The following is a 24,177-nucleotide window of genomic DNA, read 5'->3' on the forward strand; positions in this document are numbered from 1 at the left end:
AAATCTGTTTTTCGTCAACCAATAATCCTTGCAATAACCTGGTTTATTCTGCCATATGTTTTGATCCTTTTGGGCTTCTATATTTAACTCCCTCCCTTTGTCTTATATAATAAATCTATTTATCCTAACCCACGGACATGTCATATCATATTTGGAATAGTAACACCTGAACTCAGCGTAACTGGCTCAGAGAAACGCTGTCACATTGTGCTTTTTCCTTGTATTCATTTTTGGTTAAGTGTAGGCAACTTCATTATGTTTTTGAGGTCAGTCAAAGGTTCAGTTTTTTGTTCTTCATTTTCAAGCTGAAGCTGGTTTAATTTCACTATACATGATGGAACGACGTGTTTACTTGTTCAACAGCTGTAACTGAACTGCTGCTACTGGTGTGACACTGAAGCACATTCTTAGATGCTGAAGGACCAAGTGCTTTCACAAAAACTCTGATCTATGTGGATCAGGACCTTAATACCACTTACCAGTCCGCCAGGCTTATCCGTGGCATCCTGTGTTTGCACTGTGAAATGAGTTTGTTAAAAGTATGCGGAGACCACACGGCAGCTAAGAAGTCAAAGCCGATTGCAGCAGGACTTGGCGACGCTGGGCTGGGCTGACACACTTGAGGCTGGGGGGGGCAAGATCCTCTCTGCTCTTTGCCTCTGCCACTGTCCTTGGCTCCTATTTTATATTCTCGATGGGGTAAAATTAGCCAAGAGCTAGTGATGGTGCAGTCATCACCAGTGGTGGCATTTTCTTGGTATTTTCTGGCAGAAAAGCATGGACATCTCACAAGAAGTGCAACCAGTAATCAAACTCTACAAACAAGGATTAAACAAGTACTCCTGTAAATACTTCTAAGACTACTATTGTAGTTGATGAGGTCATGTCAATGAGGTGAAAACTGGTATTTTCACACAAATTGTCTTTCTGCTGCAGATGGAAAAGATGCTGCTGCTGTGGGTCAGTGTGTCTCCACAGTAATATTGTGTATATGTAAACTGTCTCATAGTGATTTTTTCCCTCTGTCTTTATTAGTCAAAAAACACACACGTGCAGTCACACACACACACTCACCCAATTCCCCATCTTTCTCAGTGAATTGCAGGAACAGACCAGCTCGATAGCACAGCTGCCATGACATCACATTCGCAGACCTGCTATCATCTCTTCACTGTCAATCTATTAAAACAAGAGGCCAGCTGGGTGTGTGCTTTTGGGGGGGGTGTGGTTTTTGCGTATGCACATTGATCTACAATTATATATTTTAGACATTTTTTTTGAAGCCATATATCCCTTTCCAGTGAGTTCAAATTCCTGCATCACCCAAGTCTTACATAAACTAATAACGAGGGCAAAGGTCGAGGTTTTGGTGCTTTACAAACATCCCTGAAATTCAAGAGAAAAAGTGCTCCCACCTTTTTATTTTATTTTATTTTTTTATTGAGATTGGATGGTCTTTTTCCACTATTCATTGAGGATTGTGACTTATTTAATTCAAATTACTTTTCCTTTGCTCTTGAAGATTTTTGCCCTCTGTCACTCTGACATGAAACCAATGCACTGTGGTAAATTACTTTCACAAATATTTCTCTATCAGCAAAGATCCCCAGCAACGGTTGAGTGAAATATCTATTTCTTCAATGTAATGCTTGCAGACATATCAAAAATACAACTGCAAATAAAGCCTCCGTTCGAACATGCAATTTAAAAAAAAAAAAAAGCATCTTCCACCACATTTTGGCCTACAGCAATGAAACAAGTGGTGGCCCAGGTGTTAGTATGCCAAGTGTAAAATGCCTTGAGCTGTTCCCAGTGAGGCTGCATTAAAATCTGTCAACATGCTTACACACACACACACACACACACACACACACACACACACACACACACACACACACACACACACACACACACACACACACACACACACACACACACGTACATACATACATACATACATGCACCAACGACCAAACAAGCCCTAATCCACACATGCAGCCTGGCGTCAGGCCTAAAAATAGCCCTGTGCTCCCACAGGTTCAGCTCCTCTCATTACTTTACAAGGGAAAACTGTCGTATCCAAGACAACCATGAGCAGCTCTTCGCCTTTTTCCCCGGCGCTTTGCCATGGCAACAAGGGAAAATGCGTAAAATAATAATAAGTTGGAGCTAAAATTGGATCTATTAAAAGGTTTGAGCTATACTTCAACACAGAGCTGCTCTTTATCTGAGGAAATGATTTTCTATCAGCATCATAGTTGAAAAAAAGACTGCAGCATTCACACAACAGACAGGGAATCAATTCTGACAGAACTCACAAGCCAAAACTAAATGCTTTAACAGCAATTTCAGAGACGAGGTCTAATGAAATTGAGCAATATTTCAACTGTGATTTCAAAACTGTTGTTTTAATACATATAAACTTTACAGCTGACACTAATCACGTTGTTTCTGCGCTGATTCACAGGGAGTTACTAAAGAAAATTAACAGTTTCCTCAGAAAGACAGACAATCCTGTCAGAGTTTATACTTTTCTTACAAAACTATTGGAGTGTCACTTCAGAGGCTTCGTGGAAACTATCATAAGAGCTTCTTTTGAGTATCTGCCCTAAAGTATCTTGAAGAAAGCACTAGTATGTTTATGCTTCCCTGTTGTCAGACTAAACTTTCTCAAAAGACAGTATTAAAGCAATTCATTCAATCTTGCATCACGCCCAAGTCACTACAAATGCCACAAAAAATCTAAAGTCTGTGTCAAAGTCCTTTGAAGGAGAGTATAAATTCAAAAGCGGTTTAAAGTAGTCAGTGCTGAATGTTTGAGCGATTTCAAAAATCAAGGTGTACACAAACTGTGTAACTGCGTGGAAAAGAACATTTGATGTATTTTTCCTTGGTGCATATTGAGCATAAAGTTACTATGAAGCTTCATCTTAACATGCCAAGAAAAATCTAATCATGAATGATTAACCATCAGCTAACAGCATGGGGACTCATTAGCCAACTCAGAAACATGAACAACTCAGAGATTCTCAAACAGTTAGAAAAGTAAGAACTACGTTTTTATTTTTTTTTGTCAGCGTGACACAAGATTGACCACTATCAATAGATAAAACCTGAAAACAAGACATCCAATAAATGCTGTTCATCTTAGTGTTGTGAGTCTTCCTTTCCCCTCAGCCCCATACAGATTAGTGTAATTAGAATTAAATGTCATGTACATACCACTGAGAGGCTAAAGGAGTCAGGCAAAGTGCTGAGAGCCACCCGGGGAACATTTACAATCACCACCCTACCTGGACTTCATTAAAGGTCCCCGCTCCTTTCATTTTTTTGAGGAAGCAGCCATGATGGAATAGACTAAATGAATGACACTGTCTCAATGTCACTCAAATCTCTCTTGACACATCCTCTGGTGGTTACAGCCCAAATATTACAGAGAAAATCTCCACTTTTAGTGCAAGATGGTTACACTGGCTTGCCCATGTATTTGGCTGATACTGGCTTTTATTAAAGATCAGACATTTCAGTGAGTCTGGTGTAAAGATATTGAATGTCAGCCCAATATAATTGCTCTCAGCAATAAATACATACAAGACTAAGAGTTTATAGCAATGCTATCAGCTCTGTGAGGCTATATGTTGGCTTTAAGCTATATGGTAATGTCAGCATGCTAACATGCTCTTAATGACAATGTTAACATGCGGCTGAGGTAATGATGACCATATTCAACCTCTAACATTTGTCGAATAGCATTAAACAAACTACACAAGTAAATCTGAGGCTGATGGAAATGCGGATTTTAACCTGATGGTACTGAAAGATAAAAAAAATAAATCACAGGATCACCAAAGTGAATGTAAATTATCAAAAACTGTCTGGACATTTTGCTCTAAACGACAGAAGTCAACCTCATGGTGGCTCGACAGGAAAAGTCAGGGAACCTTCCAAGTCAGATGTCACTGTCCTCTGGGGAATATGAATGTCTGTGCAAGATTTTGTGCCAATCCATCATGTAGATGTTGAAATATTTCACTTTGAAAAGTGAACATTTGGTACATGAAAGGTCAAGAGAATCACCAAAGCCATTAGGACACTCTGTTCATCAAAGCAATCCATCCAGTATTTCTGTCAAGATATTCCAGTCTGGACTGACAGACTCTGCCATCCCTAGACATTGCAAAGCAAACAATATTAAAAATAAGATTAAAAATCCACATATACAAATACAGTAATGAAAATGAAATAATTCAGTTCTCACAGCACAGCCCCTGTACATGGAGACCTGTGCCGACCGGGGGTGAGGTGGCAGGTGTGAGAGTAAATGAGCAGGTCATTTTTTTTGATCGACACCGAAGAGGTTGGGAAAAAGATGCTGAGACTACGTGAACTGCCACTGATTAATCTCCCTGTGGAATCGAGTGTGGATGGGCTCTGCTTCTGGAGCCTTTCACTCTGCCAGCTACAGTTGATTAGAATTCCTGTTTGATGCAGTAATTTATCATTCAGTCCATCAAAGCAGTAAAACTGAACAGTGTCACGGTCAGGCACCATTGAAGGTGTTCTTATGAAGACTATTCTGTTTGTGACATCAAATAACCAGGATGACATCTGACTTCTTCTGTATAATAAGATTTGGGCGAGGATCAGGGGTCACACAGGGATAGCTCTTTGAATTTTTCTGAATTAATGACCAATGTTAAAGGATTTGTATTAATTTAATGTCATGTATACATTACTCTGAGGCTCAGATATGTCACGGTCACATTGTCTACACTACCATGCTGCCATTTTTTTTCTGATTCGATCCAATTTCATGTCTCGTACAAAATGAATTCCAGTCTTCCTGAAAAACTTTAGAGCATTTAGAGCAGAGAGCATATTTTTAAACGTCTAAGGAGTCTGATTTCAAGCAGAGTTCTTAAATCGTTAAAGAAGTGCTTAGACTATGGTTCTGTCGAAGTAGAACCAGACCTGCTGATCTTGTAGCCAATCCCCAAAGCTGTCAAAAGCAGGGAAATTTATGGTAAACCTCCCACTTCCAAAACAGAAACTGATAAGACGGCTGAAGTTTCTTTAATCCCAGTCAAAAACTCTTAAAAAATGAGACCTATCTGTGGTGTCATATGAAAATCCAGCAGGGGGGATTTTCATTTTGATATAAGTAACTATACATTACGCATATTTTAGGCAAACTGCACTAAATGCTCATGATAATATGAGCTTTGATTTCAAAAGACTGCTCCAAAACAACAATATCATTCTCAATTCCTTTGTGCAACAGATGCTTTACAGATCAGTCATGTAAAGACCTGTATAGACTAGATGGACTCTTCATATAGAACAATGTTTAAAAAACATTTTAATTTATGCTTTCATTATCATTCCTGGCTGCTCTTTTGTCTAGGGCACAATCTTTACAAGGTTTTTATTCATACTGAATTGACAACATAAATTCCCAACCACGCACACATACACAAACATTTTAAGTTTGAAAAAGCTAAAGCTTAATTTTGTAATTTATGAAATAAATGTACATGTAAACTGACGTTCTGTTAATAACCCTCAAATCTTCCCTTTCTCTTCCCTGCACACAACTGGATAGTGTCTCTACTATCACTTGAGATACATTAACTCTTGCTGATAGAGGTCATTTGAATAATTCCTCCACAGTGATCAACAGTCCTCACAGTGTGACTCTTGTTTCAGTAAATGCAGCCGTGACCATTTCTAACATAAAAGACAACAAACTGAAAATCAAGTTAAACAGATGGATGTCCAATTGAATCAATATCAACAGAAACCCAAATATTTATTCATTTATTAATATTTCTGTCATTTAGATAAAATTTTCAGGGAACAATAACTAATGTAGATCTTGGCAAGATCAAAAAAAAAAAACCTCTCACCTTATGGACAATTTTAAGGTGATAATATCCCGTCGTGCATCAGTGGCTGGGTAAGAAATATGGTACAGTGTATAAGGACCTGGAAAAATAACATGCCTTTAAAATAGTGAACCATTACAACAATTATTGAAGATAGAGTGATGTTTGGATTCGTGCTCTGAGTGAATAACTGGGTCGTGCTTATATATAAATGAAACTGTATTCCCTGCCAGTGGCAGTTATTGAGAAATAATTAGTTTGTTTCCTTATATATGATTCTCATTTTAGATTTTGTATATAGCCGTCAGTGTGCACACACACACACACACACACACACACACGCGCACACATATATACATACATGTTCGTCTCTATGTGTGTGTGTTTGTCCACATGTGCTCTAACATCTGTGCACGTTTTGATTGGGCATGCGCAATGGCAAAGAACAGGTGCGTGACGTGCATCCACTCATTGTTATCAACATTATTATTTGATTCAATTTCCCTCGTTCAGGCTGTGGTAATTCTTAGTTAAGCTGTCATCGATACTGTAGTTGTGTTTTACCTGTGGTCGCTGTACAGGTGCAAATAGCCTGGGGTCAATTAAGCTAGCTTAACAAAAAAAATGACATGTAGCTACTGATTGAGGAACAAATAAGGCGCACGAGACCGTGGAAGGGGGAATTGCGTAGCTCTCTCGTGCCCAATGTGCTTCGATAAAAATGGTCCACGAGGTTTGACAATAAGTGGATTTCAGCGTTAATTATGCGGGTAATTAGACTTCATCTGTTCGGGAGGTCTTACTTAGAAGATATGAAATAACTGCCTGCGTGTAGCCTTCCAGTAGCCACCTGGCGAGTGGGGAAGGTGGACTACATCTCTGGCAAGGCTTTGATTGAAAAACGGCATATTCGTTATCTACTAACATCAAACTGAACAGCACGTTTTCTCCGTGAAAAATAAGAACAGCGAAAGGTTGAAAGCGCTCACCTGTCCGGTTACCTTCGTCTGAGATGCAGCAAGAGGGTTTGAGATATCTCCACTGGTCGAGTTGCAGTTGTTGAAGCACGGCAGGTCTTGTTTAATGTATGCAGTCACTTTCACAACACTGAAGCCAACGGCAACCCACACAAACTGCTATCTTTAACCTAAAACGGCTCGCCTGCCCTCACAAATAGCATCCATTGATTAGAACCTATATTGGCTGCTCGGTTCGCTCTGATCCGGTTTTTCCAAAGGACGCCCAGGACGGTTTTGTGATAACAAACGCGTCTTTCGGTGTAGTACCCCTGTCTGAAGTTGAAGCCTGTCCGCTGCCGTCGATATGAACCCATACAAGACCAGCAATAGGATAGACTAACTTGAAAGTGCACGTTTCCTGGTGATATAGCGGCATCTAGTGGCAACAAGAGCAAGTGCAGTCTGTAAAAAGAAGGAATACCAAAGCATGTGTGTGTCTGTTTAATACTTTTATTTCATTCAAGTCTTCATTGTAAAGTAATTGATTTTGATACAAATTATTTACATTTTTGGCCAACTAACAAATAGACGTATGGAGAGGAGCAGATAAACAGAGGGGGGAGAGAGAGAGAGAGACAGAGAGAGAGAGAGAAAGATTTGCATGCACATTAACAAATTGAATACGCAGTCACAAAGTCCAGTGCAGGTTGTCTTCAGTGTTTTTCATTGTTGCTTAATCAAAGGATCAGGGAAGGGTTAATGTTGGAGTGTTTTACCACTGATCGTTGTAGTCCGAGCTGAAAGAGAAGAGAAAAGGCTGTTTAATTAAATGAAATTTACACTTGATGCATCAGAATACAGTTTCAAGAAATAGTAGTGAGTAAGTGAACCCTTCAGAATTACCTCCATTTATGTATAAACTTAGTTACAATTATGAACAAACATAATCTATTTTACCTCATGACACATAAAATCATTGTATTGTTCTTGTCCATACTGAAAAAAAACATTCAAACATCCACAGTGTAGGCTGGAGAAAATATATGGAACCCTTGGCTAATAACATCAACAAAACCTACTTGGAGTCGGGAGTTATCAAAGATGGAGTCCAGTCAATGAAACTAGATTGGAGATGTTGGTTAGAGCTACTTTTGTATAAGAAGAATCTGCTGATGTGAACTATGCATCGCCAAAAAAAGAGATCTCAGATGACTTACGATCGAGAAGTGCTGATTTGCATAAAGCTGAAAAGGTTACAGAGTCATCTCAAAGAGTTTAGAGATTCAACAGTCCACAGTCTAACAATCTGTCTATAAATAGAAATTATTTAATTCCGTGACTACTCTCCCAAAAATAGGGCGTCCAGCTAAGATAACTTCAAAAGCACAGAGCAGAATGCACAGTAATGTCAGAGTAACAGCTAAAGGCTTAAAGGAATCACTGGAGCTGGTTAATATATGGTGTATGGTGGCTGTCCACATGAACATCAAAGTTATTCTACCACTGGATGACTTCAAACAAAGAAAGTCCACCTGCTGGAGTCAGAGCCCAAACGTTAACCTTAACGGAGCAGAGCCGCTCACACAAGAAATCCTAAGAATATGTCTGAGGTTAAGCAGCTCCGTACGGAAGGATGGTCCAATGTTCCTCCTGAACATTGTGCAGGCCTGATTAGCAGCTACAGGAAGTGTTTGTTGGAGGCTATTACTACCGAAGGAGATAACCACCAGCACTGTATGTTCAATAAAGATGCAAAAGATCATAGCTGTTTGTGTGATATTAGCTTAGGGACACCGTCTTTGTCTACATTAACGACTTAGATGAAGATAAGATCACAATTTATGAGCAATCATTCATCAGAAAACCAGGTTTTTGCAAATGATTCAGGTCCTTTTTTTCTCTTCAGATCACCTGCTCAGCTGTCAAAGTATGTGATCGTGACATTGTGACAATGTCATGGGCCAAGAGCAAAGAATATTAACAAGGAACTAAACAACAGCAACGTGATCCTTCTGCAGAAAGGATTAAAGCAATTAAAGCATAATGCTGCACCAACAGGTTTGTTTCTTAAAGATTTTAGATACGGGTGGGTGCAGCCAGATGTATAGCCTCATATATGGCAGGATGCATTAAGCAGAAATGTTTATGCACTATTGTAGATGGCAGTGATAATGTGTTATTTCAATTCAGACTGTTTGCTAACAGGAGATGAAATATTGGTCCATTTTATGTTGGTCTTGTCTCATTAATCATCTTCTTGATTAATTAATAATAACAAACTGATTAATTTTTGTTAATGGATTTGTCTTTCAGAGGCCAACTGTATTTTAAGAATGTTTTTTTCTATCTGTTTCTCTCACCGTGGTTCAGTGTCTTGGCTTGAATCAGCTCCGAACAGCAGCCACGCCACCGCCTGCTCCGGGGTCGACCTCTTCCCATACCTGGAGAAAACCAAACACCAGCATGTAATGACTGCCACTCAACATTAATATGAGATTCTCATTCATGTGAAAGCGCCTCTCTGCTGCACATCCACAGTCACTCACTCAGCATTTCACTGGGTGCTCCTGTGACCCCACCAGCCTTGTTATGAATTTCAACTACAGGACATCTTATTTCAAGACTCATCCAGCTCTGAACAAGGCAAGTTAACTCCACAAAACCCTGTGGAGCTTTAATCAGTGCCACTTCTCTGCTCAATCTCTGCAGTCCAGTCAAAAAAAAGAATAACGCTGTGCATTGCAAAATCAATGCCTGGCCACTAAGGGAGTAAACCTTCCTTTGTTTGAGATGTGGGGGGCTGCACTGGGTGTCACACAGTCCTTTGAGTCTAATGACAGATCCAGCCTCTTTAATTACAGAGCAGGACGGTTAATGATGAGACTATACTCCACTTCCATCACAGGAAAACTGTACACCCACAAGTTTCTCCAAATGGAGCAACAGAATTCAACACAACAGTTATTTGACAAAGCTATCTTGTCAAAACGGAAATCTTTGTGATATTTTAAGTATGACGGATTAGAAAACAGTACAAACTTAAAAACCAAGAAATGTACTTATAGGTTCAAATAATCTGTGCTACATTTCAAAAGCCAAGATGTGTAATACATCTACAACCATGTATGTATTAAATACTGTGTTATGATCCAGTTGATTCACCTACTATGAATCAAAAGGAAATTATTAGGATGTCTGGTGTTGCTTTATGTCTGTTACAGACATGGGGTCACAACAGAGCTGTTAGCTTCTCCCTGGTCTAAACATTATATACCCATCAGAGGAACAACAGCAAGGCTTTGTAACTTAAGTATAATGACCCAAGGGTGCTCCTTGGCTTTCTAAAGAAAGGATGAACTCTTAACTAGTATCTGAAAGGGTTTTATTTGGGATGAAAAACAGGCCTAGTGTGAGTGAGTTCATGCACTGGGAGAGAGCTCGATCCTCCTTGTGGCTATCTCTGCCAAATTGTCCCTGAGCCAGACTTAATCCCTCACATCAAGGGAGGTGGACTATCTGTCTGACCCCACCAGAGGATGAAAAGTTACCAAAGAAATGCATGTTTTCAGCATCTATTAGTCCCTCTATCTCTCCTTTTTTTTCCCCAGGTCATATATGTTGATTTGAGAGTTAATTACTCTCAGAACTTGGATGTGAATCTGTATAGCTTTCTAACTCTAGTTCGTTTTATTAAAGTCTAAATTGAAAGCGCGCACACACGCACACGCGCACACACACACACGCACACGCACACACATTTGTAACTTGGTTTGGTAAAGCGGACTCACCTCTGTCTGGTGATGAGGTTAACATAATGCCTGACAGCCGCGTGGTATTTGGCCCAGTCCTCCGGTGAGGCGTTGCCCCCGGGGCTCTCTGGTTTGGGAGGGTAAGCGTCCGCAAAGCTGCTCAAACACACGAGGAGGCAGAAGACGAGCGCTGCAAGCATCATCCACGATCTCAACATGTTGGCCATCTGAGGAGAGGGAGAGATGCCATGGTAAAATGTCATTTTGTTCTTGTTTCTTATCTTCAAACTAACTTTGTGTTTACGGTTCTGCTCCATTTCACATAAATAGCCTACCTTAACGCACAAAATGTCTTTAAAGTATTTCAAATATTATATTAAAAAAACCCACATTATTTCATGAATAAATAACATGCAAAAAAAAAAATCTTTCTAGGATGCGGTTAAAAAATCAAGATGCAGCAAAGTATCAGAAAAGTAAGAGGACCTACTTTTTGACAGTTGTCTCTTGGTGTAGTCACCCCGGTGTTGCCCCTTGTCTCGCTGCTCTCCCTTCGGTTCACAGGGTTATATAGTGTGGGACGGATACCTGATGCGCACCGAGTAACACTTAACCACACCCCTCGCTCTTTCCTCCGGCACCATCCTTCACGGGGTCACTTATCTCTGCCAAAGCTGGAGGACACACTCACAGCTGAACCTGACTTCCTGGGTAGCTGAAGGTTATTTTGTTGAGTATAAACATTGCAAAAAAAACTTATTTCCCCGAGTCTTTCAAAAAAATAAAATAAAAATGAAGTATTGTTGTGTTGGTGTGAGGAAAACATGCCAACAGGCTGCTCGTTCAGCACCACGAACAGCGCAATAAACCCCCCCCCCCCAGCACCAGCCTCAGCCCACTGAGTTTCATGTCTACACTTGGGAAACAATCCTGTATTTATGTACATTAAAGTCACAATAACAACTGGCTTATTGAGCCGACCAGCCTTCTACCTTGAAATGGCTCAAGCTGGAGCGGAGAAACCACAACACACCAACCATCAGAAAATAACACAACTGGCCCTTTACACTTGAAACAAAGGCACAGCCCTTCAGAAACCATAGTGTGGCGGCACATGGAGAGAGATGGGAGGACTGACCCTGCTATCACACACTATCATAGTCTGAAGCTGTAGTCTGATCATTTCTTCTGTCACCAGACATTTTCTCATGATATCTGCATTTTGTCGAGAATATTCAAACATGGCAATCTGTCTGTTTTTACTATAACTTTCATTTACATTGCATCACATTTACTCATTTGGCAGACGCTCACAAGTAATCTGTGCACGAGTAGATAATGAACAAACACATTAATCTTCAGGTAGATACACAGTGTATGGGAGGGGAAATACCTGTCAAGCATGTCCCTGTAAATAAGGGAAGTAAGTCATTTCTGTCCAAGTTTGTTGAAAATATATAATTTTCACAATATTAGCTTGATATTTGTGACTTGAATATAAGACATCAACTTCAAAAAGTTTATATAAATCTAGAAAATGTACGTGATCAGCTGTATCAGGTTTCCATACAAAATGCTATTATTGAGCTTTATTGAGCTCAGCATTCTCCAGTTTTACAGAAATGTAAAATGATTATTGCATTTTAGGTGCATTTGCTATTTGATATATTCATGACAGTGACACCAACATGAATTCCAGGCAGGATAATTAGTTTTTTTTTTAATTAATTAGTTAGGGGGCATTTCTTGCAGTACGCAGGCGGTTGTAATCAGAGTCCTGCAATTGTTTTATTGACTCTAGTTTAATCTGTGCATGGGTGATTAATGAACAAACACATTAATCTGCAGGTAGATACACAGAGTATGCGATAGGAAATAACCGCCACCAAAATTACATTCCAAAATATATAAAAAACTGTTTTATAATTTTTGAAAACAAAATATTTGTGAAGGACTGGACGAATGCACATTAATTAAAGTTGATTCATTAATATGACAGATATCCCCCTCAGGGATGATGTCGCCTAACTCGTCTGATCATTAGCCCAGACACCTTTAGCCTTCTATCCAATCATCATTCCTGCATACATTATTCATGTGGTGATAAAGGCTTTAATACGGTCTGGAGGTAGAGGTCATAGGCTACAGTGTCCACAGATCAATATTGCTATTCTGTTTCACACGCTCACATGGAAATAGCATCATCAGCAGCATGCGTCAGGGAAAGTCATTTTCAGCATAGTGATTCTCCTCTGATTGGATGAAATGATTCACTGAGGCGTTTGTGGATCAAATATCACTTTTTTTTTTTAACCCTTACATGCTGCCTTTCCAAATTCATGTAACCACAGAGTCTTTGAGGGGGTGGGGGGGTTGGACCAACGACGCTGTTATGACACGAGGACACACTCGCACAAAGACGTTGTGTACACAAATACCTTTCAGGTCTCAAGTGCTGAGGCTGAGTCTAATGTAATCGGCCACATTTATGACCGGTGCTGCAGCAAATGTTTGTCTTGGATCTTCACGGTCTACTGTTCGGTTCATGACGCCTGAAGTCGTCCCTCATCCCACAGTGTAGGTGCAGTCATCTCTCTGGGACTGTGTGCACACGTTAAGGGGTTTGTTTGCAAGCAGGGCGGAGATGTGCAGATGATTTGTGCCGTCTTCAAAACTGTAATGAATCTTTTAATGGCCAAATGCATCCCATTTTCTCCTACCACTGCAGAGCCACAGTGGATAATCCTGCCATTAACAAGCGTTTGCCTCAGTTTTGAAACTGCGTGCTCTAGATGTTACTTCAGAAGCTATTTCCTGCCCTGATGTGAATGAAATTGCAGGGACTAATTGAAACTCATTTTCAATATCAAAGACTTTGTGAAATACATTTATTTGAGGAAGCCAGACATGGTTGTGTAATTTCTCAGCATGTGGTTCTTAACCATGTAGCCACAATAATAAAGGCTTTTTGACTTCTGTACATGGGGAAATTCATCCCATATATGAGTTAAACTCTATGTATCCTATATATAATGTATACGTGAGAAACCTAGCTGCTGTTTTATTCTGCAGCCGATAAAATTGCAGCAAAGAACCGGCGTATCTAAAAAGTTTAGATGTTTTGTTCAGTAACCGTATTTGCAAAAGTATGAGGAAAGTCAATATGACATTGGTTCTCTGAGATTTACTGATGCAGTTGCTTTCCTTTAATTTCATTTGTGGACATTTTAGCATTTACTGATGGACCTCTACTGTAAACATGGGGGGAAGAAACATGACAGGGATACGCAACGATGGTCCCTAGCCAAAATCAAAAAGTGAATGTTGCAATAACAGTTTACTATATGGTACGCATGTTAACCACTGGTTTACATGGATACTTCAATAGCTCACTCTCAAGAGAATGCATTATTATCTTGAAGGTACATGAATAGCAACATATTGTTCAGCTAGAGAGCACACACCTAAAAGGAATGATAATATTGTACAGGCTCACTGTTAGGTCATGCACAAATCAAAGAAACTGTCCCGTTGCCATCCAACATAACACCACAGTACATGTTGTCCTGCCGGGCTCCCTGGGGACGCCGGTGTGCTGTTTATGGATTCATAAAAAACAGTTGGTTTTCCTTTGTCTGTCCCTAAACCCTTGTCAAAAACTTGATTTAGGCATAAATCCCAACTGACAGCCTCGGTAGAGCGGCCTCTGCTGCTGTTGACAATAAACAAGCAGTAAAAGTTTATATGACCACATAAAGGCTGTAAGTGGATTGTGGTATTACACATTGATTGCACTGACCATTTCTGAGCAATTATTGTACCATAATTCAAACTGATATTGAGGGGCAATTAGTGCAGAGTTGTTTTTTTTCACCCAGTGGCATCCAAATTGGAGCAAAACGACAAAACACAACCTAAATTGGAAAATCGTAGCTTTTAACAATTCGATGAGTCGAAAAAAGGGGGGCAGTAGCTAAAAGTGATTAAATAATGAATAAATCTCCCATTCATGGGTGCTATCTGTTGTTATCACCCATTTCCACCAGCTAACGGTGGCTACCCTAAACATTTAGTTAAATCTACTCCAGTCATCAACCTCTCTGCGTTCACTCGACTGGCAATAAAAGTCAATGGCAAGAAACAATAGTATGCACAAGACAAACTCATTAGCTTGCTCCAGTGTTTGTGGGTAAACACTGAGAAAGTAACAGCCCCCAGATAAGGGAAAGGGCAGACAGTTAAGGTTTGCACAGTCCAATAAACCCCAGCTAATGCTCTCCAGAAGAGCAGTTTGGGCTCCTACTGTGGGGAAAAGTGTTTGAGTTGCCATCAAGGACAAGGTAATAGGACCAGTAGGAGACCAGTGATTTTTAAAACTTTTTCTCTCATCTTATTCGGTTTTACCAACTTTTCCAACTGATGCTGGTGCTAATGATGTCTGCGACTTTGTTAGGTAAGACGTGGGCAATTTGCAGTACTTTTGTAGCTGAGAACGATAACTTGAACAAATCATGATGGTGGAAATCTACTTACTGCAGGCATCTACCTGTTCACCTCAAATGTAGCTCTAAAAGCTTTTTCTCCTGAAGTTCTGCCTTCACTTTACATAGTAAAACCACCTCCGTTTCCATTTGCATCACACATGCTGCCTAGTCCAAATATGAAAGGAAGATTACACACACACACACACACACACACACACACACACACACACAAAAGTCCATTCTGGTGTGAGAGCAATCTCCCGGGAGAATGTCTGACTCCTTCCTGCCATCACAGACAGAAAGGGGGAAATGATTATGCGTTTTTATTTAGCCTTATCTCCAGAGTGGGGGAGCCACTAATATGAACAGAGTGCTTTTCAGGCAGACAGGTCTGTTTGCACAGCTTAAGAGACAAAATGGGGGGTTGATGGCTGCCCACCACCACGGTGCGATAAGTCATGAGCATATAAATGGCTACTGAGTTTCAGTCACTATACAGCACTATACATGACTCGTAAGCAAACAGAAATATATTTCCTTAAAATTTTTCATGTTTTTTGTTGGGCACAAACACAAACACAAACACACACACACACACACACACACACAATCAGGAAATCCGCGTCTTCATAACCAGCAGAGTAAACGCTAGGTGCACAAGTCAGGGCTTCTCGTTTGCTCATTTGGTTTTTACCAAACAGAGACGCCTCATGTGATTCTCTTACCCCAAGAGGCCTGAAGCTAAACTCTGCCAACAGCAGCATCACTTTGGCCATTTGTCTTTCCTGGAAAGCAGAGCTGACCAATTATGGCAATATCCCACCGACTGATGTGTTTATGAGTGAGCTGGCGATGGCACCCTCAGGTAACTCAGATGGATGACGAGACAGGTGTTAGAGGGCTCGGGAGAGGTTGATGATTTGATCAAGAGCATGTTCTCAAAGTCACATAAAATGAGGGAAGTCCGTGTGCTGTTTATGTATTGAAATGATCCTAGGAAAATCTGTAAGGGCAAGATGAAGTCAGTATCTTACTCACTTGCCCTCCATATTCTAGGCATCAGACCATGACTAGAAGGGCCGTAAACTTGCAGCGTGGAACTACAAAACTCTATGACGTCGTACTAGATGTGACTCAATGCATTCATGCGTCACAGTGACGTGGAAAGACGACGCAAATAGCCGATACTGCCAGCAAGCTGTGGAGATTTCAGGTCTCTCTTCCCAGTGGACGCCAATTACACAAAACATGTAATTGGTTTTATTTCTCCCTCTTATGTCCTGGGATGTCTTGGGATCTGTAGGTCCATCAGACACAGCACCCACTAGAATCAATTTTTATAGCAATTACAGCAAATGAGCTACATGTATTGAAGGGGTTGGTCATCAATACCTGATGAAACTATCTCCCATGTGCTGCTGTGCATCTTTACAAAGATTTCACAATGGATTGTTTCTCGACAAAGGGAACTTTGAGGAAAACAGCTTCTTATCAGATGATGTTTGTTGCTGTCGTTTTTGTTTTTGGCCAACAGCAAACACACCCCCCAGTTCTCATATCAATCACTTTGACTGTCTGGCTTCAAGGTGTGTGAGACACAGGCCATATATCAGAGGCTCCTTTGGAAAACAAGGGCTGGTGATATTGGAGTGGCCTGGAGGGTCAATGAAAGAGATAAACCTATGAAAAGCACACACACAAATGAGAACAGTCAGTTTCAGCCAAGGAAAACAACCAAACAAGACTGAGTGTACAGGCAGGCCGAGAGATAAGCCAATAACATGGCTGAAATCAATTTTGACAATATTCAAGTGGTTCAAATGTCAGTCGGCATCATTTGCTTTTCTCATAATAGTCAAATTTGTCCATTTTGGGCCAAAATTAACTTTTATAAGAAACAGTGTTGCTCATTAGATTTGACGACCAACCTTGGCCAAGTTACTAAATCTATTTTCTGATTATTACCAAAAATACACTGTGATTTCTGCTGGATCTTTAATTTCATGGCCACAGCAAACATCCCACCAGTGATGTGAACCAGCATCAAGCCGTCTCAAAACGTCTCCATCAGCACAGCCATCGCCATCTTCCACATCCCCATCTAACCTGCTGGCCATCTGCATCTCCCTTTAAAAGTGAGATGAATGATGTTAATCAGCACATGGGAGCTGTGCGCATCCCTCAGCTCCTGCTTGTCCTGCTGTAATAAAGCAATCTGCCTGCTTGAGTAATTACTCTCATCTGTCTCAGTCCTATGAGCGAAGACCCGACTGGATAAAAGCTCCACACCACGGCCCCTTTCTGGCAGGACACGACACAAGCTGAACCAAAGCATTTAAACCATCCCTGACACTGCGCTTTATAAAGAAAATATGACAGAACAGATGCAGAATAAATGTACATACGGTCCTGACTAATCGCAGCTACTGTTTATAGAATGAGGCAGTGTTTGACAAAGCTTTTTTTTTTTTTTTTTTTTTTATTTCATTTGAAGACAACAGACGCCATGCCACTGAAGTTTCCCTTCACAGCTTCATGATTTAAGAGCACTAGTTTTAAACAGAAAAGTACTAAAACCAAGCCACATGTCAAACATAAATGTAAGCTTCTGAAACAAAGTCACAAGTATAAAATATACAGTACACATGAAAACATAAACAAAAAGTCCATATACACAGTATTATAATGGGTGGCTGGTATATATAAAGTCATGAAAGTAATGCTCTTTCATGTCCAACTCTCAAAGGTTCATTCAAGTGGCAGTAATCGCATCTTTTACTGAAAACCCCAAATTCTTAGATTTAACTGCAACATTTGGGAAATGGCCCCGTTTTAAGCGCTTCCTGTTTCTCTCTCTAACAGTGTCTCTACCATCTTAGGTAAGAAGGCTTCCAGGAAATGAAAAAAGTCCTGAAAAACTCCCGTCTTGTCGCTGGTTGGCTCCAACTTGAGCACTGCCCTTGTGCTTTCAGTCCCACCCACCATCTGGGGCTGAACCTTGAACTCCAGGGGCTCCTTGAGCTCTGGCTCTTTCTCAATGATGTGAGCTGTGACCTGGGACTCCATCTCCATACAGCTGCCCTCTGGCCTCGAGTCCGTATCTTTGATCAGCTCCCTTCTCACTTTCCTCCTGCCAGCCCACACTATGTGCTTTTGCACACAGATCCACTGAGGGAAATCAGACTTCCCCCTTCTCGCCAGTCTTTGCTTTTTGCTTTGAGGAGACACAGAAGCATCGCTGCCAGAAGACAGCCGCCTCTTGGCACCAACTGCGACAGTACCCAGAGAGCTGGCTTCATTTTGGGATTCAACACTGTCACAGCTGTCATTCAGTGATGTGTTGAGGGAAGCTGAGTTGGTTTCCATTTCCTCTGCAGTATGGACAGCTGAACCCTCACCAAAGACGGCATCTGTGGAGAGAGTGAGGCGACACCGGAGAACCCTTTTGAGCACTCCCTCTACAGCCGAACAAACCTTCTGAAACCACACCAGCCGGAAACCGTCTCCCGCCATGTGCAGCTGATTACGCAGCCCTTCAGGGAGCGATGCTGATTTGAAGGGGATGCTGATGGTCAGTTGCTCTGTTTTGGTATGTGGGACATCTCCATGGGGGGTGAATAAGCGCACCAGCCCCCATGACTTCCCCTTGGTGGATTTGCGCTGGTACTGTAGGCTGCGGCAATACTTCTCAGCCTCCTGGCACTCCCTTTGGAAGCAGCGGTGTGAGCGTTCATTCAGGTTTCCAGCTACATTGTGGGAGAGTTCAAAGGGGTCCAAGAGATTCAGGGGGCCCAGTTTGGGACTGTGGTGAGGGGTCTTGGTGGGTTGTTCCTCTTGCATGGCTTCCTCCTCTTTATTCTTGCTGAGGAAATCAGTGATTGGGAGTGCACGTCCCTCCCGGACAGATATGACACTACTGGCGAAATCAAATTTAGCATAGAAGGAGAAGAAGCCAGATAGCAGGGTGCCTAGACAGAGAAAACACAGATGCACAGAAAGAGTGTCCTTATGTACTGGTGATGTTGGCAGTTCATTCAAGAGTTAGAAATTTATGAAGAAGCTAAGTCACATATGTCACAGGAAATCTCTGAAAAACAAATCACACACTTTTCCTTTTTAACATTACTCTCACTTACAGAGGTCCTGTGTGTTCTTGCTGGGGGGCACAGCAATGGGCTGACTGGGGAAGGTGCAGTCCCAGCCCTCAATCACACACTCTTCCTCTTCGCCTGCAAGGATGTTAACAAAGAGAAGTAAAGAAAGCATCTGATTGACATGCCAGCAAAACAGACCAATTAACTTGCTAAAACAGTTTTATTGTTCAGGACTCTCTGACTTATCTATACTACACAAGTAATTTGAACTTGTCCTAAATAAACCCTTCTGTTAAACAATTGAATATTTGGATGGCAGACCTGATACATGCAGACATAATGTGCATCCAATTAAAACTCTCTGCAGCCTAAATTACCCTTTTTGCTTGCATCTATTCTCACAGTAAAACAATTCAACAGCAAGGTAACCCCCTTTTTGTTGATTGAGACCGCTTAGCAAAACTATCAGGGAAGTTAAATTGTACAGTAATGCAGAGCAACAGGGAACAGACCGTGGTGATTATCAGAGCAATGCAGCACTTACAGGCCATGTCTTTGAGTTGGTCCACTGTGAGGAGGACAGGAGGCTCACAGTTTTGCAGGTAGAAGATGATCAGCAATGTCAGAGCGTAGTTGTTGAGAAGGGAACCCGCACCACTGGGATTACCTACACGCAACAAGCAGAATGTGTGTGTAACAGGAGGATACCATAATTACAGCAAGGCCATGAATGTGTATATCCACAGGATGTAATCAACAGATGAAAGTAGGGATTGGTACTGAAACCAGGTATTAAACGGGCCCTGGGCCCTACATTTTTTAAGACCATAGTATCAATAGGATCTGACGTTACTGGTTCTGCTCTCAGTGTTGGAGAAATTAAGAAAAGAGATTTCCTATTTGTTATTGCTACATAAAAGTTCTCTCACACATTTTATCTCACCAACTCCGTTTCTGCATTTTCACTACTCACAATGCGGAAGAAAGGCTTCTCTCTCCAAGGCTCTTTATTTGTGAGCGGCAGGGACAGCTCTGTCTCACACACTGAAGCACCGTGCAGCACACACACACACACTGCAGTTATTAGTGACAATAGCTGAGAGAATTAGGTGTAGTTAAGTCCTTACAGACGGAGAAATGTAAAGTGTTCGATCGCCTGGCACATACTTCATCCATTTTAAATCACTCAGCAGGTGCACATTTAGTGATTTGGTACTGCACTATATAAATACCATGTAAAAGTCCTGTCCTAAATCACTGTGTATTACATTTGTTTTACATTTTCATCATTTCAAAATCAGTCTATAGCAGTGACTTGTTCAAAACAATGCTGTTGAGGTTTGTTACTCAAGAATGTAAATTGAGTACATGGTGAGAAAATACAGCAATGTTAATTCTCTTCTTAATTTGTTTTTTTCTCTTACAAAATAACAAAAAAGTACCAAAAAAAGTACCATTAAAGTACCGGACTGATGTGTAAAAAGTAATAGTACCATTAAAATCTTAACGATACCCATCCTGAGATGAAAGCAGTAACATCTGTTGGGGGCTTTTGCAGCTTGAGTTTGGTTCTCATGCTGAAGGGAAATGCCAATGCTGAGTGAATAACTAAGCTGGTTATTCACATACAGTCACATCTGTTGAGATCTCGATATACGCCCCAGGAGTAAAAGGTAATGAGTGTGTTCTTCAGTGAACATCCCTCTCACTGAGATTTGATTTTATATCAGGAGGATCTGCCTGTACCATTACAACACAGCGGCTGTGCTCGTGCTGCCTTTATCTTACCACAGCTTCCGTAACAAGGCTCTAAAGGCATAGCAGATCAGTGTGTCCAAGCAGATCCCAACATGATCACATGGGAAAGTGAAGTTCTAGTGACATCTGTTGACCAAAAACTGAAATAACTACCTAAAGACACTAATTTTTAGTTTAAAAAATTATATCTGTTTTTATTACGTTCAGAATGCTCATTAATTGATGTTGTAAGCACTACGGTGCAAGTGTTTTTATTTTACCAGCCAGTTGTTTCTGCTTAGCCCAGTAGCGGATGGTGTACACCAAAGGTCTCAGCCTGTCCTCCATCCCTGAACACAGCTGGAGGAAGCGGGTGTTCCTGACTGCTAGTCTAGTACGGGACACAGAAAAAAAGGAAAACCATACATTAACTGCTTAGTGTACAAGATAAAACATTTCTCATCACCTCTGAGGTCTGTCAGTAGTAAACGGCATTGAGGAATAATCAACTGACCTGTTGTTAACGGTGATGTCCCCCTGCAGGTTAAGCTCACGGTGATCGAACTTGACCACTGGGAGACGAGCGCTGCTGACTACATTGACTTTGTGCACACTGGGGACACAGCGCTTCAGGATCGCTGCCACAAGGTCCAGGATCTCTGCCGGAGAGGCTGTGGACAAGTCAATATCAGACAGGATGGAGTCCTCAGAGCGGCCATCATCCGACATGCCCTCTCCTGCCTGAAAAAGATGGTAGAGATAAAGAAGGATAATTCAATGCACAGAAGGTTCCTGTTGAGTTAGATTATCTAATATTTTAGTTATATTGTCTGGGTTCAAACTTTATTTTTGGTGACAAAACTGAGGTACAAAAAAATGTATTTATATTAAAAAAAATAATAATTGGGGCGTCGTGTAGCGTAGTGGTCTAAGCAGGCGCCCCATGTGTTGAGGCTACAGTCCTCGCTGCAGTTGGCCCCGGTTCGAATCCCGCATCGGACGGCCTTTCGCTGCATGTCATTCCCCCTCTCTGCCTCCCTGTTTCCTGTCTCTCTCCACTATACTATCAAAAATAATAATTCAGACCTGTTCTGTGGTGGACTTGGCACGGGCCTGGAACACTTTGGTATTGTCCAGGTCCAGGAAGAGGTCTAAGTCACAGGAGTGGATGCCAAAATTGTTGACAGATGAACCAAACGGCAGAATCTGGCTGTCTGCAAAACATCCAAACATAACATAAAAAGTTAGACAACCAATCTATGACAATCTTTTGCACGATTATCATTATGAACGAAGATTTCAGAAACGGAGTCTTTGTTTAAAAAGGTCACCTGGAAAGAACTCTATGAAAACCTCTTGCAGGAGTTGAACCAGCAAGCCTCGTGAATTCTTTTCGTTTTCTCCCAGTTGGAAACGCTCAACAATGTGCTGCATCTGTGCCTCCACCTGGAGAGGAACAAAGGACAACACCACAGAGCTTACTTAAACAAGCCGTCTTGATAACATACATACGTGTTATAATGAGCTGGTATATTCTCATTGACTAAAACAGACTAAACAGAGTCCAAATACACAATAAACTAACTGTGTTTGATTAATATTTTTCTGTGTTTAGTATGCAGGGCATAAATTATAGTTAATATGGTATAAACTGCATATTTATTTTATGTGAAACTACACAATTAATGGTTACTACATGATATACTGTAGTGTGGAACTACATTGAATCTAAAAGGCTCCTAGCATCCTCTAAAGTCTACAATGCTCCTTTCAACCAAGTGTATTCACTATTCTTACAGACCCACATTTTCACTGGCATAAGCCACACTTTATATCTGATAACAGGGTACTTACAGATGTCAGCTCACACAGCTCAGGTTTGAGACGGTCAAGAGCTTGTTGGAGGTTCTGGAAGTCACTCTTTTTCTTGGGAATCAATTTGAAGTCCTTCTTTTCTCGGGGTTTGACACGCAGCTTCAGGCCCTTCATCTGATGCTCAACACAGGACAGCGTCGCCTGTATACTCTCAGTCTCACTGAACTGCACGATGGCGTACACACCCTGTGAGCGCACAGTGACACATCACAGTCAGAAGAGAAGAAGAAGAAGAAGAAACTGACCATCAGTGCTCTTGACATGTACACAATCTGTAAAGACTGAGGCTATGGACATCATTTAAAATAAGCTGTATCTGATAGTGAACAGCTGTCTGACCTTGTCTTTATCCATGATAACATCTGAGACTGGCCCAAACTGCTGGAAGTACTCTGTTATGTCAGTCTGAGAGATGACAGGTTTGATGCCACTAACAAACACACTATGCTCCTCCTGGGTCTTCCTGGTAGCCCGCACGGTGCTCAACGTCTTGTGTTTCCGCCCTTTGACATGCTGCTCCAGACTTGGCACTGTTGGAAATGATAATATGAGCAATGCTGAATGAGAAAAAAAACCCTCAAGACACACCATAGTTTAAAAGATTAAAATATATAGTACCGCGAATACATGCGATTACACCAGCTGGTGTGAACATTTAGTATAGTTGGCAAGTTTATAAAATACATTAAAACTCTTCTTCTACTATAACATTAGCTAATCGCTCTAACAACGCATGGCATTAACGTCATACTGTAGCGTTCAAGGACAAACGAGGAAGATAACGTAAGTTTTTGATGTGGCGGGAACGTCGTATTTTTAAGTTGGGTTTTTGACCGCCTGCCTGGAAAAAAGTTGCATCAAAAGTTACTTCAACTGACTCGCATTTGGCTAAGTTAGCTTAAGATCACTTACTGTTGGGTAAACCGACATTGCACAGGGTGCAGTGAAACCCCCTCGGTGTCGTTTTTATGTCACTGTCTGTTTCCATGATGGAGAGAAATAAAATATAACGACAACACAGGAAATAAATCAACAAGCAAAGTCCTCAGCGAAGTTTAAGGCCGAACATCGTCCATGCGCCTCTCAAATCTCCCTCCAGCGTCGATTCTTCGTTTGTTTCCAGTCCGTCCACAAAACCTGTCCGGGTTGCTTTACTGTTTTATCAGAGTTCCCGTTGATCTATTTTTTAATGGATTAAAATGTTTCGTGCTAAACAATACACTGTAGTAAACATTTTGCAATACTGAATGATGGAGACTCAAACATAAATAAATAATATACTTAATAATAAACTTCATATGCGCAGGTCCCACTCTAAGTCCGTTTCCCATTACAATATGTTTCTGTATTCCTCTTGGCTCAATTTTTGACTAGTTGCGTTTTCTTTTGAACCC

At 41.1% G+C, this 24,177-nt stretch overlaps 3 protein-coding genes across 5 annotated transcripts in view; all 3 read right to left on the reverse strand.

Moving 5' to 3' along the window:
* Nucleotides 1-7,205, reverse strand: part of mpp2b (MAGUK p55 scaffold protein 2b) — a 38,192-nt gene extending 30,987 nt beyond the window's left edge. The window contains exon 1 of one of the 3 annotated variants that reach the window (XM_056365295.1): nt 6,887-7,205. The gene's annotated coding sequence lies outside the window, so the exon portion shown is untranslated. Of the gene's footprint in view, nt 1-5,906; nt 5,950-6,874 lie in introns of those variants that run through there. The other 2 variants (XM_056365294.1, XM_056365296.1) reach the window with 2 other exon arrangements.
* Nucleotides 7,206-7,345: 140 nt separating this feature from the next.
* On the reverse strand, nt 7,346-11,467 carry pyyb (peptide YYb). Its single transcript, XM_056365339.1, has 4 exons — nt 11,084-11,467; nt 10,633-10,820; nt 9,205-9,285; nt 7,346-7,641 (listed from the first exon to the last, which is right to left on the reverse strand). Exons 2-4 carry the CDS (start codon nt 10,818-10,820, stop codon nt 7,617-7,619), a joined length of 294 nt encoding a protein of 97 aa, XP_056221314.1. The 5' UTR covers nt 11,084-11,467; the 3' UTR covers nt 7,346-7,616.
* A 6,069-nt stretch (nt 11,468-17,536) lies between these two features.
* On the reverse strand, nt 17,537-23,922 carry tut1 (terminal uridylyl transferase 1, U6 snRNA-specific). Its single transcript, XM_056365281.1, has 10 exons — nt 23,696-23,922; nt 23,123-23,313; nt 22,763-22,969; nt 22,240-22,354; nt 21,995-22,122; nt 21,423-21,649; nt 21,190-21,299; nt 19,716-19,838; nt 19,214-19,306; nt 17,537-19,045 (listed from the first exon to the last, which is right to left on the reverse strand). Exons 1-10 carry the CDS (start codon nt 23,769-23,771, stop codon nt 17,910-17,912), a joined length of 2,406 nt encoding a protein of 801 aa, XP_056221256.1. The 5' UTR covers nt 23,772-23,922; the 3' UTR covers nt 17,537-17,909.
* Between the last annotated feature and the right edge of the window lie 255 nt (nt 23,923-24,177).

This window comes from Seriola aureovittata, chromosome 21 (genome assembly GCF_021018895.1).
Source record: "Seriola aureovittata isolate HTS-2021-v1 ecotype China chromosome 21, ASM2101889v1, whole genome shotgun sequence".
Taxonomy (NCBI): domain Eukaryota; kingdom Metazoa; phylum Chordata; class Actinopteri; order Carangiformes; family Carangidae; genus Seriola; species Seriola aureovittata.